Source organism: Pinus tabuliformis, chromosome 3_1 (genome assembly GCF_031772625.1).
Source record: "Pinus tabuliformis cultivar Carrire ecotype Pingquan chromosome 3_1, CPIR1, whole genome shotgun sequence".
Classification (NCBI taxonomy): Eukaryota; Viridiplantae; Streptophyta; class Pinopsida; order Pinales; family Pinaceae; genus Pinus; species Pinus tabuliformis.
Genome location: NC_142301.1, coordinates 853,650,184 through 853,663,255, shown reverse-complemented (window position 1 = coordinate 853,663,255; position 13,072 = coordinate 853,650,184). Strand labels below are relative to the sequence as shown.

The following is a 13,072-nucleotide window of genomic DNA, read 5'->3' as shown; positions in this document are numbered from 1 at the left end:
ACATATGTTGAACTATGCTCAATTACACATGTGTTGCAGCAATGTCTTTTGTTTGGTTTCGAATACTAATTGTTTAGACTACCTGATATTCTCACTCTCCCACAATGATGTTAATAGAAAATAAATCCCATGGATTGACATATGTCGTGTAATTCAGTAAAGAGCATATTATTTATTTACGCATATAGAGTCTTCCCGTCCATGTGGAAATGTTGTCACGACGCCGCAAAAATTAGAATTTAGTTAAGAGGAGCGCACTATGTGCAGGTTATACTCTATCGAGAGTAAGAGAAGCGCCTAATTTGCAGGTTACTACGAAAACGTCGTACGTCAATGTATGCATCGCGACAGCGACAACGATAGCGAGAGCGAGAGAACGTTGGAGGAGAATGGACATCGAGTCCGAGTCTACTCTGCTTTCTTGCCTTCTCTGACCCGTATGATGTATCCCCCTGTGCAACGGCAAGGCGCGTGCATCTTTCACCATGCAACTCTCCTGGCACGTGCACCTTAACCCGCACATAAATTCTCTCCATCTTCCTTTCTTTGCTTATTCCTTACTTGGCAAGGCAGTTGGGGGTCATGCCACGTGCTTGCTCGACCTCGCGCTATATAATAACTCCTTCATACTCACTTCCTTCAACAATCCATTCACGTAAGCAAGTAAGCGCCTGCGGCATCCCATAAACTTCTTTGCTCTGCTTATTACAACATCGATCACAGCGAGCGAGCGAGCGAGCAAGCATGCCTGGGAGTTTGGATTTGGATTTAGAGGCATTCAGGAAGGCTCAGAGAGCAGATGGCCCCGCCACCATCCTCGCTATCGGCACTGCCAATCCCCCTAATGCGGTCGACCAGAGCAGTTACCCCGATTACTACTTCCGCATCACCAACAGCGAGCATATGACAGAGCTCAAGCACAAATTCCAGCGAATGTGTAAGAACTAAATCCCATCTAATCTCAAACTCAGTCGTCTAAATCATATGCGATGATCAGAATTAATATGTTTATAATCTTGTCATCATCTGTTGCTTGCAGGCGACAAATCGGGAATAAAGAAGAGATATATGTACTTGACTAAGGAGATTCTGAAGGCGAATCCCAATCTATGCGACTACATGGCGCCGTCTTTGGACGCACGGCAGGACATGGTTGTGGTGGAGGTGCCCAAGCTTGGAAAAGAAGCGGCCGCCAAGGCCATCAAGGAATGGGGTCAGCCCAAATCCAAGATCACTCATGTCATTTTCTGCACTACCAGTGGCGTCGACATGCCCGGAGCCGACTATCAGCTAACAAAGCTTCTGGGTCTCCGCTCCAGCGTGAAGAGAGTGATGATGTACCAACAGGGCTGCTTCGCTGGAGGCACGGTTCTCCGCGTCGCTAAAGATCTGGCTCGGGTTCTGGTCGTCTGTAGCGAAATCACGGCCGTTACCTTCCGTGGCCCCTCCGACACTCACCTCGACAGCATGGTCGGCCAAGCTCTCTTCGGCGACGGTGCATCTGCACTCATTGTGGGAGCCGATCCCATCCCGGAAGTGGAGAAGCCCTGTTTCGAGCTGCTGTGGACTGCACAGACCATTCTTCCCGTCGACGGTCACCTGAGAGAGGCGGGCCTTACCTTCCACCTTCTCAAAGACATCTCCAACAACATAGAAAAGAGTCTGGTGGACGCCTTCCAGCACTTCGGAATCTCCGACTGGAACCAATTATTCTGGATCGCCCACCCAGGAGGCCCTGCCATTCTGGATCAGGTGGAGGCAAAGCTGAATCTGGATCCCAAGAAACTGAGAGCAACGAGGCAAGTACTGAGCGAATACGGAAACATGTCCAGCGCGTGCGTGCTTTTCATCTTGGACGAGTTAAGGAAGTCCTCTCTGCAGAGTGGGTGTTCCACAACCGGAGAGGGATTGGATGTGGGAGTTCTGTTTGGATTCGGGCCGGGTCTCACCGTCGAAACCGTCGTCCTCAAGAGCGTTCCGCTGCCGCCGCTGCAGTGATTGATTGAATCACCATGGAAGACAGGCTCCCTCCCAAGTAGATGAGACGTGCTTTCTCATTCGTTCAATCCGAATATTTGCTACGAATGCTTTCTTAAATACAAGTATCCTCAGAGTTTCTCCTCTCCTCCTTATTATTCTTATTCTTATTCCCATTCCCATTGTATTCTCCTTCTCCTCCTTATTCTCATTCTCATTATTGTATTATCCCTTTGTATTTCAACGTATTAAAGCAATAAACGTTTAGATTATATAACAATAAGAAATTTGATTTACTATATAGAAAATTCTCATCTTATAAAAGAAAATTCTCATCTTATAAAAAAATTCAAATATAAATAGAATTCTAAAATATAATAAAATACCAACATATATACATTCATCTAAATATGATAAAATCATATTTAAAGTGATAAAGAATGGTTGAAATTTTACATGAGATGGAATCAAGAAAATACAACTGAATAAGTTTAAATTGTAAAATAAAAATTATTAGATAATTAAATTTGAGTTTTCAATTTAATAAAAATTACAAATATATATATTTTCAAATTATGAATCTCATTCATTTTAAACTTTTAGATAAAGATTAGCAACTGCGATTGAATTAAATCATTGACTTTTTGACTTCAATTTAATAATAGTTACAAATATGTTTTCTAAATAATGAATTTGGTTCATTTTAAATATTTTCTCTAACATTTTATTTTTGAAAATTTTTATCTACCCTTGGGTTTTTAAAAAGGAACATTTATGAATTTAATTATGAAATTAAAGAATTCAATAGTAATCTCTCTTTTATATATATATATAGAATTCAATATTAAAATATCATATATATATATATATATATATATATATATCATTCTAAATAACAAATTTCATTATCCTAAGCTCTTCATGTAGGACCCTATTTTCAATAGAAAAAACATCTATCAACATAAATATTACATAATAATTTGCACCTAACAATATAAGTAAATAGAAAATAATTTACATCTTATCTTTATTTATGCGAAAGAGGATGAATGCTAAACCAATTATTCTATTGTGTGAAAATCTCCCCATGGATGGTGCCTATCAACTGCACGATGAGCCCACAATGAATGAGGTCAAGTTTAATGAGGGTATGCAAGCTTCGCCCACCTGGCGGCCTGCATGGCCACCCTATCGCCATGAGAATCGACCCATGTATAATAAGATTTCATCCACACTTTATGTGAGGATGCTAACACTCAAGTAGGTACATCAGTGTTGCAGATCATAGATTTGCCAGTTTAGTGAAAAATCTATGGTTGCGAAAGGGTAGGGACAACACTATAATGATGCAAAGTGGGACGAAGGAAACTACACAACTTACTTGAGAAGATCGGAATCCATAATAGGTCATAAACTATGGCGACAATTCCCAGGTGTAGTTTTTGGCTATCATGATAAGCAGCAAAGAAACATGCAATCCCATACCTACTAGTCGAAAACATCATTGAGGCAGCTATAATGCCTAGAAGAAAAAAAAAAAAATCTTTGTTCCATGATCTCTCTCTCATGAATGTATGCATTCTCCAACCTCTACAAGCAACATAAACAAGTTAGCCACCGAAAGAAAACTTGATCAAAAGCCTAGTCAAAGGAAGTCAAACTTGGACTTTCTCCTCCTTTTCTCAGATGCTCCAAAAGGATCAAGGCCATGCCAATCCATCACCCTCATCTATTTCCACCATCCACTCATCATTCGCAATATTTTACCACTCATTTTCCTTATTGTCCTAAAATGCTACAAGAAGATCATGCAGTTACTACAGGAAGAAAAATACATAGAGCAGAAAATTAGTTTTGTGATATCTTGAAACCATGCATCCATTTGCCAAGATGTTTCAGGGAGAGATGCATATGGATTATAGTAACATGCCTAATAAATTTCAGCAAATTTTAGTGCACAATTCTCAAGAAATTGACCTCCATCACCTACATCCATTTTTGAATTTTCTTGATATTCGTACATCCATTTGCAAAGTTGTTTCATGGGGAGATGCATATGGACGATGGTAACATGCCCAAGCCGTTTTAAAAAATTCCAGTGCACATTTTTTGAGAAATCGACCTCCATCACCTACAACTATTTTTATTTTTTCTCGAGATTTGTGCATACATTGGCCAAATTGTTTTTATGGGGAGGTGCATAAGGATGATGACAACATGCTTAGAAAATTTTAGGTCAATCCAGTATACCATTTGGGAGATATGGGTTTAAACAAACTGCAACATGGTTCCCTGTAGTTACTACAGGATGCCCTGGTTTTCTACAAGAAACTAGCTGAATGATATAGGAAGGTAGGGAAGGTGAAATGAAGTGTTGTTATGGGGTATGCCAGTTGTGAAGAGTGTGTGGAAGGTGAACATCACCCATGGCCCAGCCCAACACTCCAAGAAGGTCATATTTTAATAAGATAGTTTGCTCACGGTAACTGGAAGACAGAGATTTAGAATCACCAAGCTATGAAGACCTGTGCAGAAGAAAAAAAAGGAAATTTTCACCTCCAGAGGACCATGGATCAATAATCGACTCAACAACATCATGCATGCCTCTCCAACAACCATCAGGTAGGTACAGGTATGCAATATTCATGACCTCTTCTCTTGAGCATATTATAGTTAGAAATTTGTTGCCAATGAATGAGAGATGAGATTTTATAAGCTAAGCATGGGTCAACAATCTCGGCCACCTTCAACTAGTTAATATAGCTAACTCCTTCACTCATGCAATGTGGAAAAACCAAATTAGGAACGGTGATGATTTCGAGGAATGGGGACAACAGTTAAAATATGAGATTTGTGTAAATGCCAAGTCACCATAGAACTCCAAGCCCTCCATCCACTTCATATCCACTATCTATCCATCATTCATCCATTCCATTTCATAAGAAAAAAATTAATATTTTTCAAGAAAAAACCCTAGAGTCCGTCTCACCTTGAAAATTTCTTGAAAAAACACACAGAGCACATCCTCTCCATTTTCAAAAACCTACACTACTCCCTTTGAGCCCTAACATCATCCTCCAAACCCTCTACATAATTTCGAATCACTCCCATATTGTTAGAAGACCCTGAAAGAGAAGGAATGGCTACTACAGGAAGGAAGAATGCTGCTACAAGAAGGAAGAAAGGAACAAATTGTGTTAAAACCCAAAATGGAAGCGCCTAAGGGAGACATAATCAGCAGAGAGAACTCCAAGGCCATTAGGAAATCATCTAGGCCACAAAAGAGAAGAAGAAGGCAACAAAATACAAGAAGGAATTCACCACCAAAATAGAACTCAAACTCCAGTGATGAAAAAAGGCTTTCCAAGAGGTCTCTAATCTCTTTCTAGCTTTTTTCCAATGCCTAAAAGATGTTATAGAAAGGGGAGAAAGGCATGGAATTCAATTTTAGGGCCTACCCTAGGCTCATACTATCATTTCTCCTAAAAACAGGTTTAAACAGGCTATTACAAGGTTTCCTTTAGTTACTACATGAATTACTACAGGATTTCATGTAAGTTACTACAAGAATTACTACAAGATGTCCTAGTTCTCATCTAAAGGTGTTTTGAAGGTTTTAGAGGTGTCCAAATGGTGAAAAAAGGTAGCAAGAGGTTGGAAAAGGATATGGAAGACCTTTCCAAAATGAAAAATATTCAAGAACCCATCTTGAATAAGGGGAAGAAGGAACATTAATGGTCTCAAAAAACACTGTGATTTTTCTATGCACAAATAGTTTTGGAAAAATGACTGACAATGGAATGAAGGTTTCAAGGGAGAGGATATTAATGAAATGAATCTACAAGCCAACAAAGTTCACTTGCAAAGAGAAAAGTTATGTTTTTTTGCTTGAAATACTGTTAAACAATCATGAAAAGAACAACTAAATTTTTGTGCTCATCCTTGCAGAACTTACAACCAATATTCTTAAGAGATAGGACTAAGGAATGGACAAAACATAGGCAACTAGGGCCATGAATGAGGCACAATGAGGTCACTAATTTTCTCAGAGGATGAGCAATACTTTCAGCAGGGGGTATGATGGGCCTCTAAATTAGACATAAATTAAGGCCCATCTAACCATCCTTTGGCACACTAAACCTCTCTTTTTGCATTAGGTAATGTATTTTTAAATTTAATATGTTCATTAGGAAGGTTTATGGATAATTGCATATTTGTACCTAATATTATTTATTTTTCTAGAATATTGTTAGAATATTAGGCAGATTATGGAGATTTGGAGGAGGAGATAATTTATGGACTGGCTCCCTACTATTGGCGAATCACTACTGGATAATAAATCAACAAGATATTCTAAAATTATTGCATAGATTATGGAGCTCCAATGATTGAGAAAATCTAGGAATGTGTTCCCTTCCATTTAATGCAGATTCCTAGTATTGGGAACCAAATTCACTAATTAAGGAATTTTGGAGTGGAAAGCTTCATCCTTTCATGGGGAATGCTTCCTAATCATTTTGTATAAGTACCAAGTCGAATTTTCCTCTAGGGGTTGATTTTTCTTAGTCTTCTTGTGGAGAGAACTCATATTTTTGCAGCTCCATTGTCATTTATTGCAGGGATGTAATTGTATAGATAGAAATAATGAATATTGGTGCCATGTTCAACTTATAAATCTTGGTCTGCTCCATAGGACTTTGAGTTTCCTTGGGCTTGGCCATCTCAGGAGTCTCAAATCCCTTTTGTATCATTTACCTTTATTCCTTTCACTTCTTTTCACATGCATCTCTTGTTCTTGTTTTTTTCTATTTCTCCATTTAGTATTGATGATTTATTTTTGTAGGATTGGATTAAATGGTTGAAGTAAGTTATTTTTCAGGATCAAAAGCATCATTTCATACTTGGAACAAATTTCTAAGGTCATAGTAATCATTTAGCTCATTGGATTAGTTTGCTTATTCCTAAATCGAGATTTCTAGAAGTCTTTTGTGGCCAATAACAATAAATTTATGCTATTTTTTAGAGAATTATAATGAGCTTCAATCAAGTTGATTCCACTTGCGTTAGATAAAAAAATCTATTTAATAAAAAAAATTACCTCATTTCATTTTCACTTGATTAGGTTATGCATTTGATAGATTTACTAGCTCACTAGTTCTCGAATTTTTAGATTTTAGAATAGTAATTTTCTGTTATCTTCTAGCATCGGTAAACAGAGGTATTTTTGAGTGGTTCCACATGGAATTGAGACATAAGATATACTGGTCAATAAAAAAAATTGTCACATTCAATTTGGATTTGATTTTCTTGGTCATTTGGTGAATTATAGTTTCCTGTAGTAAATCTGTAATTTCTTGTAGTAAATACAAGATCTCCTGTAGCAGCCTTCCAACATGTATATACTTGCCCAGATTCACTCAATGAACTTGGTCATTGTCCCTTAGGGTTCGAACAAGAGCCCTAGGATCTAAATCAATTATTAGGGAAGACTAAAGACCACTTAGGACTTTCCTCTTTACCTATGCAAAACATTTCAGCGATTTGGGCTAATGGACATATTTATGAAATGGATAATAAAATGATGATTGCCACATCCAATGAACTCTGATAATGGACCTAAACTCTTTTAAATGTAATTATTGATATTTACTTCATGATATTTAATTTATGAAATTATAATAGGTTTCTTTGCTTTTATTTTCTTTCTTACAATAGGTTAAGGTTTCCATTTCGAGCATTTGATTTTCTACAATTAGTTTAGGATCTAATTTTATTACTTTCACTCCATTACATCATCAAATCAAAGAAAGGACACATTATATGTTGCACATATAGTGCCGATACCTTTTAAGTTTGTATGAACCCCAGATTGATCATTAAAGTTGGTAGCTTTGGGAGTTGCAGCATTCTTGTTCCAATACCGAGGCTCATCACCCTTAACCGAACCCCTACTAGCCATGACAGGAATTTCGTCAAGCTTATCACGAATATGTGATATACAAGTGTAAACAACATATTTAAGAATAGGGATCTCCTACTTATCTTAGAATCGCTAAGGAGCATTGTTCCCTTATATCATTTGCTGCATTATCATCTATTAGGTCATATATATATTATTCATTCATCTACAAGTAAAAACATGATGAGATCCATACCTAGCCACTGTCATAAAACATATACATAACTAGCATAATCGCAATAGAAATACCAAGGAAAGAACAAGTATATGATCCACATATAAACGAGTATAATACTCATAGAATTACAAGGATAAATAACCTCATATTGATGATGCAAAATCCAAACCTAGGAAGGGACTACCATGTTCCACCCGACCGTAGAATGGCTGAGCCAAATCTATCTTCAACCATTCACTCCCGTGCCATAATCCAAGTATGAAAGTGGTAATCAAACCAAAAGAACCAACCGGGGCATCCCGAAGATAAACCACCACACCTTCATCAATAGAAATCATCCTTTACCGTAATCCATCCCGAATCACTAGGCCAACAAAATAAACATGTAATAACAACCTTTATCCTGATCTCCACCTGATCACTAGGCCAAACACACATGGATACCACTGGATTTCGCCACCTACACTGTGAGGAATTCTCATATCTCCTAGTCTCTAAGGCTTTACCACAATCCACACTAGATGACTAGGCCCTAAACTGAGACCCACTCTCCAGGATTTACCGCATATCCCAATCCAGGATGACGAGGCCCAACGGACAGAAATCAACCTCTTGTCTTTACTGTTTATCTTGCCACTCACCAACAAGGATTCCTAGGCCCACTGAGGCAACACAATATTGGCTTTACCGCAACCCATAGTTTGACTAAGGGGTTACTAGGCCAGTGGATTTACTGTGATCCATAGTTTGGTTCAAGGACCACTAGGCCATGTGTTATATCATTTGGATATCCACCTCAGTCAAATTCGAATACATCTAGCAATCTAACTCAACCAAAACATAAGAACCCCATCACACCATGGTTACCCGGAAATGGAAAGGCTGGGCTAGAAACACTGTCACACCTGGTAAAAACCATGCCATAACAACAAAATAACCACATGAAATACCATGCATGCCAAATCTAGAAAGGAAAATACACATGAAAATCAATAACTGCAAAGAATAATGTTGTAGTCGCTTCATCATGTTCTTCCTTGCTTTCTCCTTGCTTGCTCCTTCCTTCCTCTTTCCTTATTTTCCTTTCTTGATCCAATGCTAAAATTTTTGAAGAAAACTCTAAGTTTCCCAGAGTGAGTGAGGCAGAGAAAGAGAGTAATGAGAGAGCTCCCAAACTAAGCTGACAAAAGGTTACAAATTAATGCTAAAAATCCTTTGTACCAATTAGGCCTCTATTTTCTTAATTTTCCATTATTTTCCTTCATTTTCATACTCACGAGAAACTTGTGACCTTTCACCTTTCTTTTCTCCTAATTTCCATTATTTTCATAAATAAATGTGTCTAAAATGGAATTTTCCTTTCCAAAGCCTTAGGCATTACCTTTGCCAATTTCCTTAGCCATAATAAACCAAAGGAACACCCACTAGGATGTTTTCCCAAACATTTATCTCGGAATATGTGTCCCATCAACCGTGGTTATTATTTTTAACTTTTATTACGTAAAATTTTCAGTAGGGCTATTGTAGAATCCTCCCCCTTGTGCGACAACATCCTTGGTGTTCAACCACACCTATACCTCAACAAAATCATTGAAAACCAAATATATTTCCCATGGAGCTTTATAACATAGCTCGATGCAGTATTTACAATGATCACCCTGATGAGAAGCAAACCAATGTGATAACATAACAACATGACAACTATAAATGACATGACATCCATACCACTTATTGGAGCTTTATAACATAGCTCATGGTGGTATTTACATCCATATACATATGTACATATATCAAAACATCACACCAAAAGATATGCCAAAACATATACCAAACATCATAGAAAAATTGCTTTGCCTCAACTGGAAACAATGAAGGATACATAGACCGCATTTGATCCGCCATCTCCCATGTAGTTTCACTGGCCCAAAGTGCTTCCACTACTCTTTAACATGCTCAATTTCTCCATTCCAGAGCATGAGCACCTTTTTCTACAATATACACTAGGGCTTCGACTGGAATTCTCCATTTGGTTCCACCTCCAATATAGACCAGTAAATCACATGATCAGCATCTTTAACATACTTCTTAAGAAATGACACATGGAAAACATCATGGAAGTTCACTGTCGGAGGCAGTGGAAGTCAATAGGCTACTCGCCCAATCCTCTCAATAATACTAAAGGGTCTGCAAAACTATGGTGCTAGCTTGGAACATGATCCAATCCATCAGGATATATTATTTGGTTTGATGTACAAGTAAAATTGTTCCCTAGCATGGAACTCCTTGAACACCCTATTCCGATCTGCATAAGTCTTATGTCTATCCTGTACTACCTTTAGATTCTTCTTTATAACCTGCATTTCATGTTCCATGTCCGGCAGCATGTCTGGTCCAATCAACACCTTTTTAATTGGATCGCTCCAACTAATGCGAGTATTACAACTCCACCCATACAATGCCCCAAAATGGACTCATATTCAAAGATTCATGATACCCATTGTTGTAAGCAAAATTGGCTCTAGTAGTCCACCTGGATGCTCACACTCTACCTTCACACACTGACAATCAAAACACCTAACCATAGACTATGCTACATCCTTCTTCAGATTTAGCCAATAATAGAATTTCTTCACTGTGGTTAATGTCTTTTGGTAGCTTAGGTGACCTAAATATGGCTTCAAGTGAAACTCTGTCAAGATCACCTTCTTGAGATAAATACTGTCTAACACATATATCATGTCCCTAAATCTAACCAACCCATCTATTGTAAGACAATAGTCCACATCCTGTGCATCTACACCTGTACCTGTACATATATTACTCCCTATACCTGTACATGTACGTATGCTATGTTGCAACTTGTGCACAATCTCCATATACCTAACATCCCACTGACCTGCCTGCAATATCCTATCCTGTAATTTTGTAACATAGAAGGTCATCGATGTTAAGTGATTTACCTGTACCCCCCAACTAAGAGAATCCACCACCCTTTTCTCATTTCCTTTGATGTACCTGACATCGAAGTCAAACTCACTAATCGTGGCCAGCCATCTAGCTTGTCGGTCATTCAGATTCGGTTAGTCAAACAAATACCTCAACCCAATGTGATCACTCATCAACACAAACCACCTTCCAAGAAGATAGTGCCTCCACATCTTCAATGCATGTATGATTGCTACAAACTCAAGATCTTGTGTTGGGTAGTTATGCTCATGCACATTTAGTTTTCGTGACTCATAGGATACCGCATAACCATCCTGCATAAGGAATCCACCAAGTCCTCTTTTGCAAGCATCTATGCATACTACAAACTCCTTGTTTGAATCTACAATCTGTAACATAGGTGCATGTGTCAACAACTACTTAAACTGCTCAAAACTAACCTCACACTCCCCTACCCATTCAAGCTTCTTACCTTTCCTTTATAATGATGTAATAGGATAAGCAATTTCTGAAAAGTTCCTACCAATCCCATGAAATATCTCACCTCATCTACATTCCTGGGATCTACCCACTCCATGATGGCCCTTATCTTTTATGGATCTACTGCAATGCCCTGCTTGGAAACAACATGTCCCAAGTAGTGTACCTCAGTCTGAAACAAATTGCACTTGTTGATCTTAACATACAACTAATTCTCTCTCAACAATCTCAAATTTCTACTAAATGCTCGGCATTCTCTTCCTCGTTTTTATAATATACCAATATGTCATCACTGAAAACAATAACAACCTTATCCAATTATGGACGCAACACACTATTCATCAACCAAAAATATGTAGTTGTAGCATTAGTCAAACTGAGTGGAACTACAACAAACTCATAATGCCCCTACCTAGTCCGGAAAGTTGTCTTTTGAATGTCCTCTTCCTTTATGCGTACTTAATGGTATCCTTACCTCAAGTCGATCTTTGAGAACATTGTTGCTCCATTCAGCTAATCGAAGAAGTCATCAATCCTCGGTAATGGATACCTGTTCTTGATAGTCACACTTTTCAACTGTCTATAGTCAATACACAATCTGAGAGTACCAAATTTCTTCTTTACAAACAACAATGGTGCACCCCAAGGTGATACACTTGGCCTAATATATCCCTTGTCCAACATTTCCTTCAAGTGCAACTTCAACTCTACCAATTCAGGTGTGCTTGATGCTGGAGCTGCCCCTGGCACTAACTCAATAGAAAAGTCTACATCCATGTGAGGTGGAACATCTAAAATGTCTTTAGGAAATACATATTGAAATTGTTGTAGAAAAGGGTACTTGCTCAAAAAATCTGCATCCTCAACTTCCTTACCATTGTCATTAGAAATTTGCACTGTGAATAACATACACCCTTTTCCGCGACTACATTTTTCTGGCATAGCTATCACCATCATAACTAATGTGTTTTTCTTCTTTACTTATAAGACTCTTGGTTCCCCATTTGCATCCACACACTCAATGGATTTTTCGTAACAATCCACCTTGGTCCTATGAGTATACAACCAATCCATACCCAAAAACATACTGTATGATTTGAATGGTAATACATTCAAATGTGTTACGGTAGGCATACCATTCAAATCAAATGCACAAGCTCCTACCCAATGATGAACTTGCTTCTTTGTACCTATAGCCAACTGTGCTAACCAAGATTCTTCATGCAATTCCTTACTCAAACCACACTTATTCACCAAGTAAGGATTATAATATCTATAATTAGATCCAAGTTCAATCAAAATAGAAATAACTTGATGACAAATCTTACCATCCATCTCAATGATAGATGCATGATGGTCTGCCTATTTGTTATCCAATGCTGCATAAATATGAGGAACGCTTTGACCAACATCCTCAACGTTTTGTGCCCCTTGTGCACTATATATCTAAGGCCTACCACCCTAACTCTATGGACAATATTTCTTAAGGTGCTCCTTACTGCATGTCTAACACTCCAAACAACTAGTACCCT

The 13,072-nt window shown here is 38.1% G+C and overlaps 1 protein-coding gene across 1 annotated transcript; it reads left to right on the top strand.

Moving 5' to 3' along the window:
- The first annotated feature begins 658 nt into the window (after positions 1–658).
- Positions 659–2,203, top strand: LOC149190232 (chalcone synthase-like). The gene is made up of 2 exons (XM_089413379.1): positions 659–937; positions 1,040–2,203. The coding sequence occupies exons 1-2, from the start codon at positions 745–747 to the stop codon at positions 1,996–1,998; spliced, it is 1,152 nt and encodes a 383-aa protein (XP_089269505.1). The 5' UTR covers positions 659–744; the 3' UTR covers positions 1,999–2,203.
- The last annotated feature ends 10,869 nt before the right edge of the window (positions 2,204–13,072 follow it).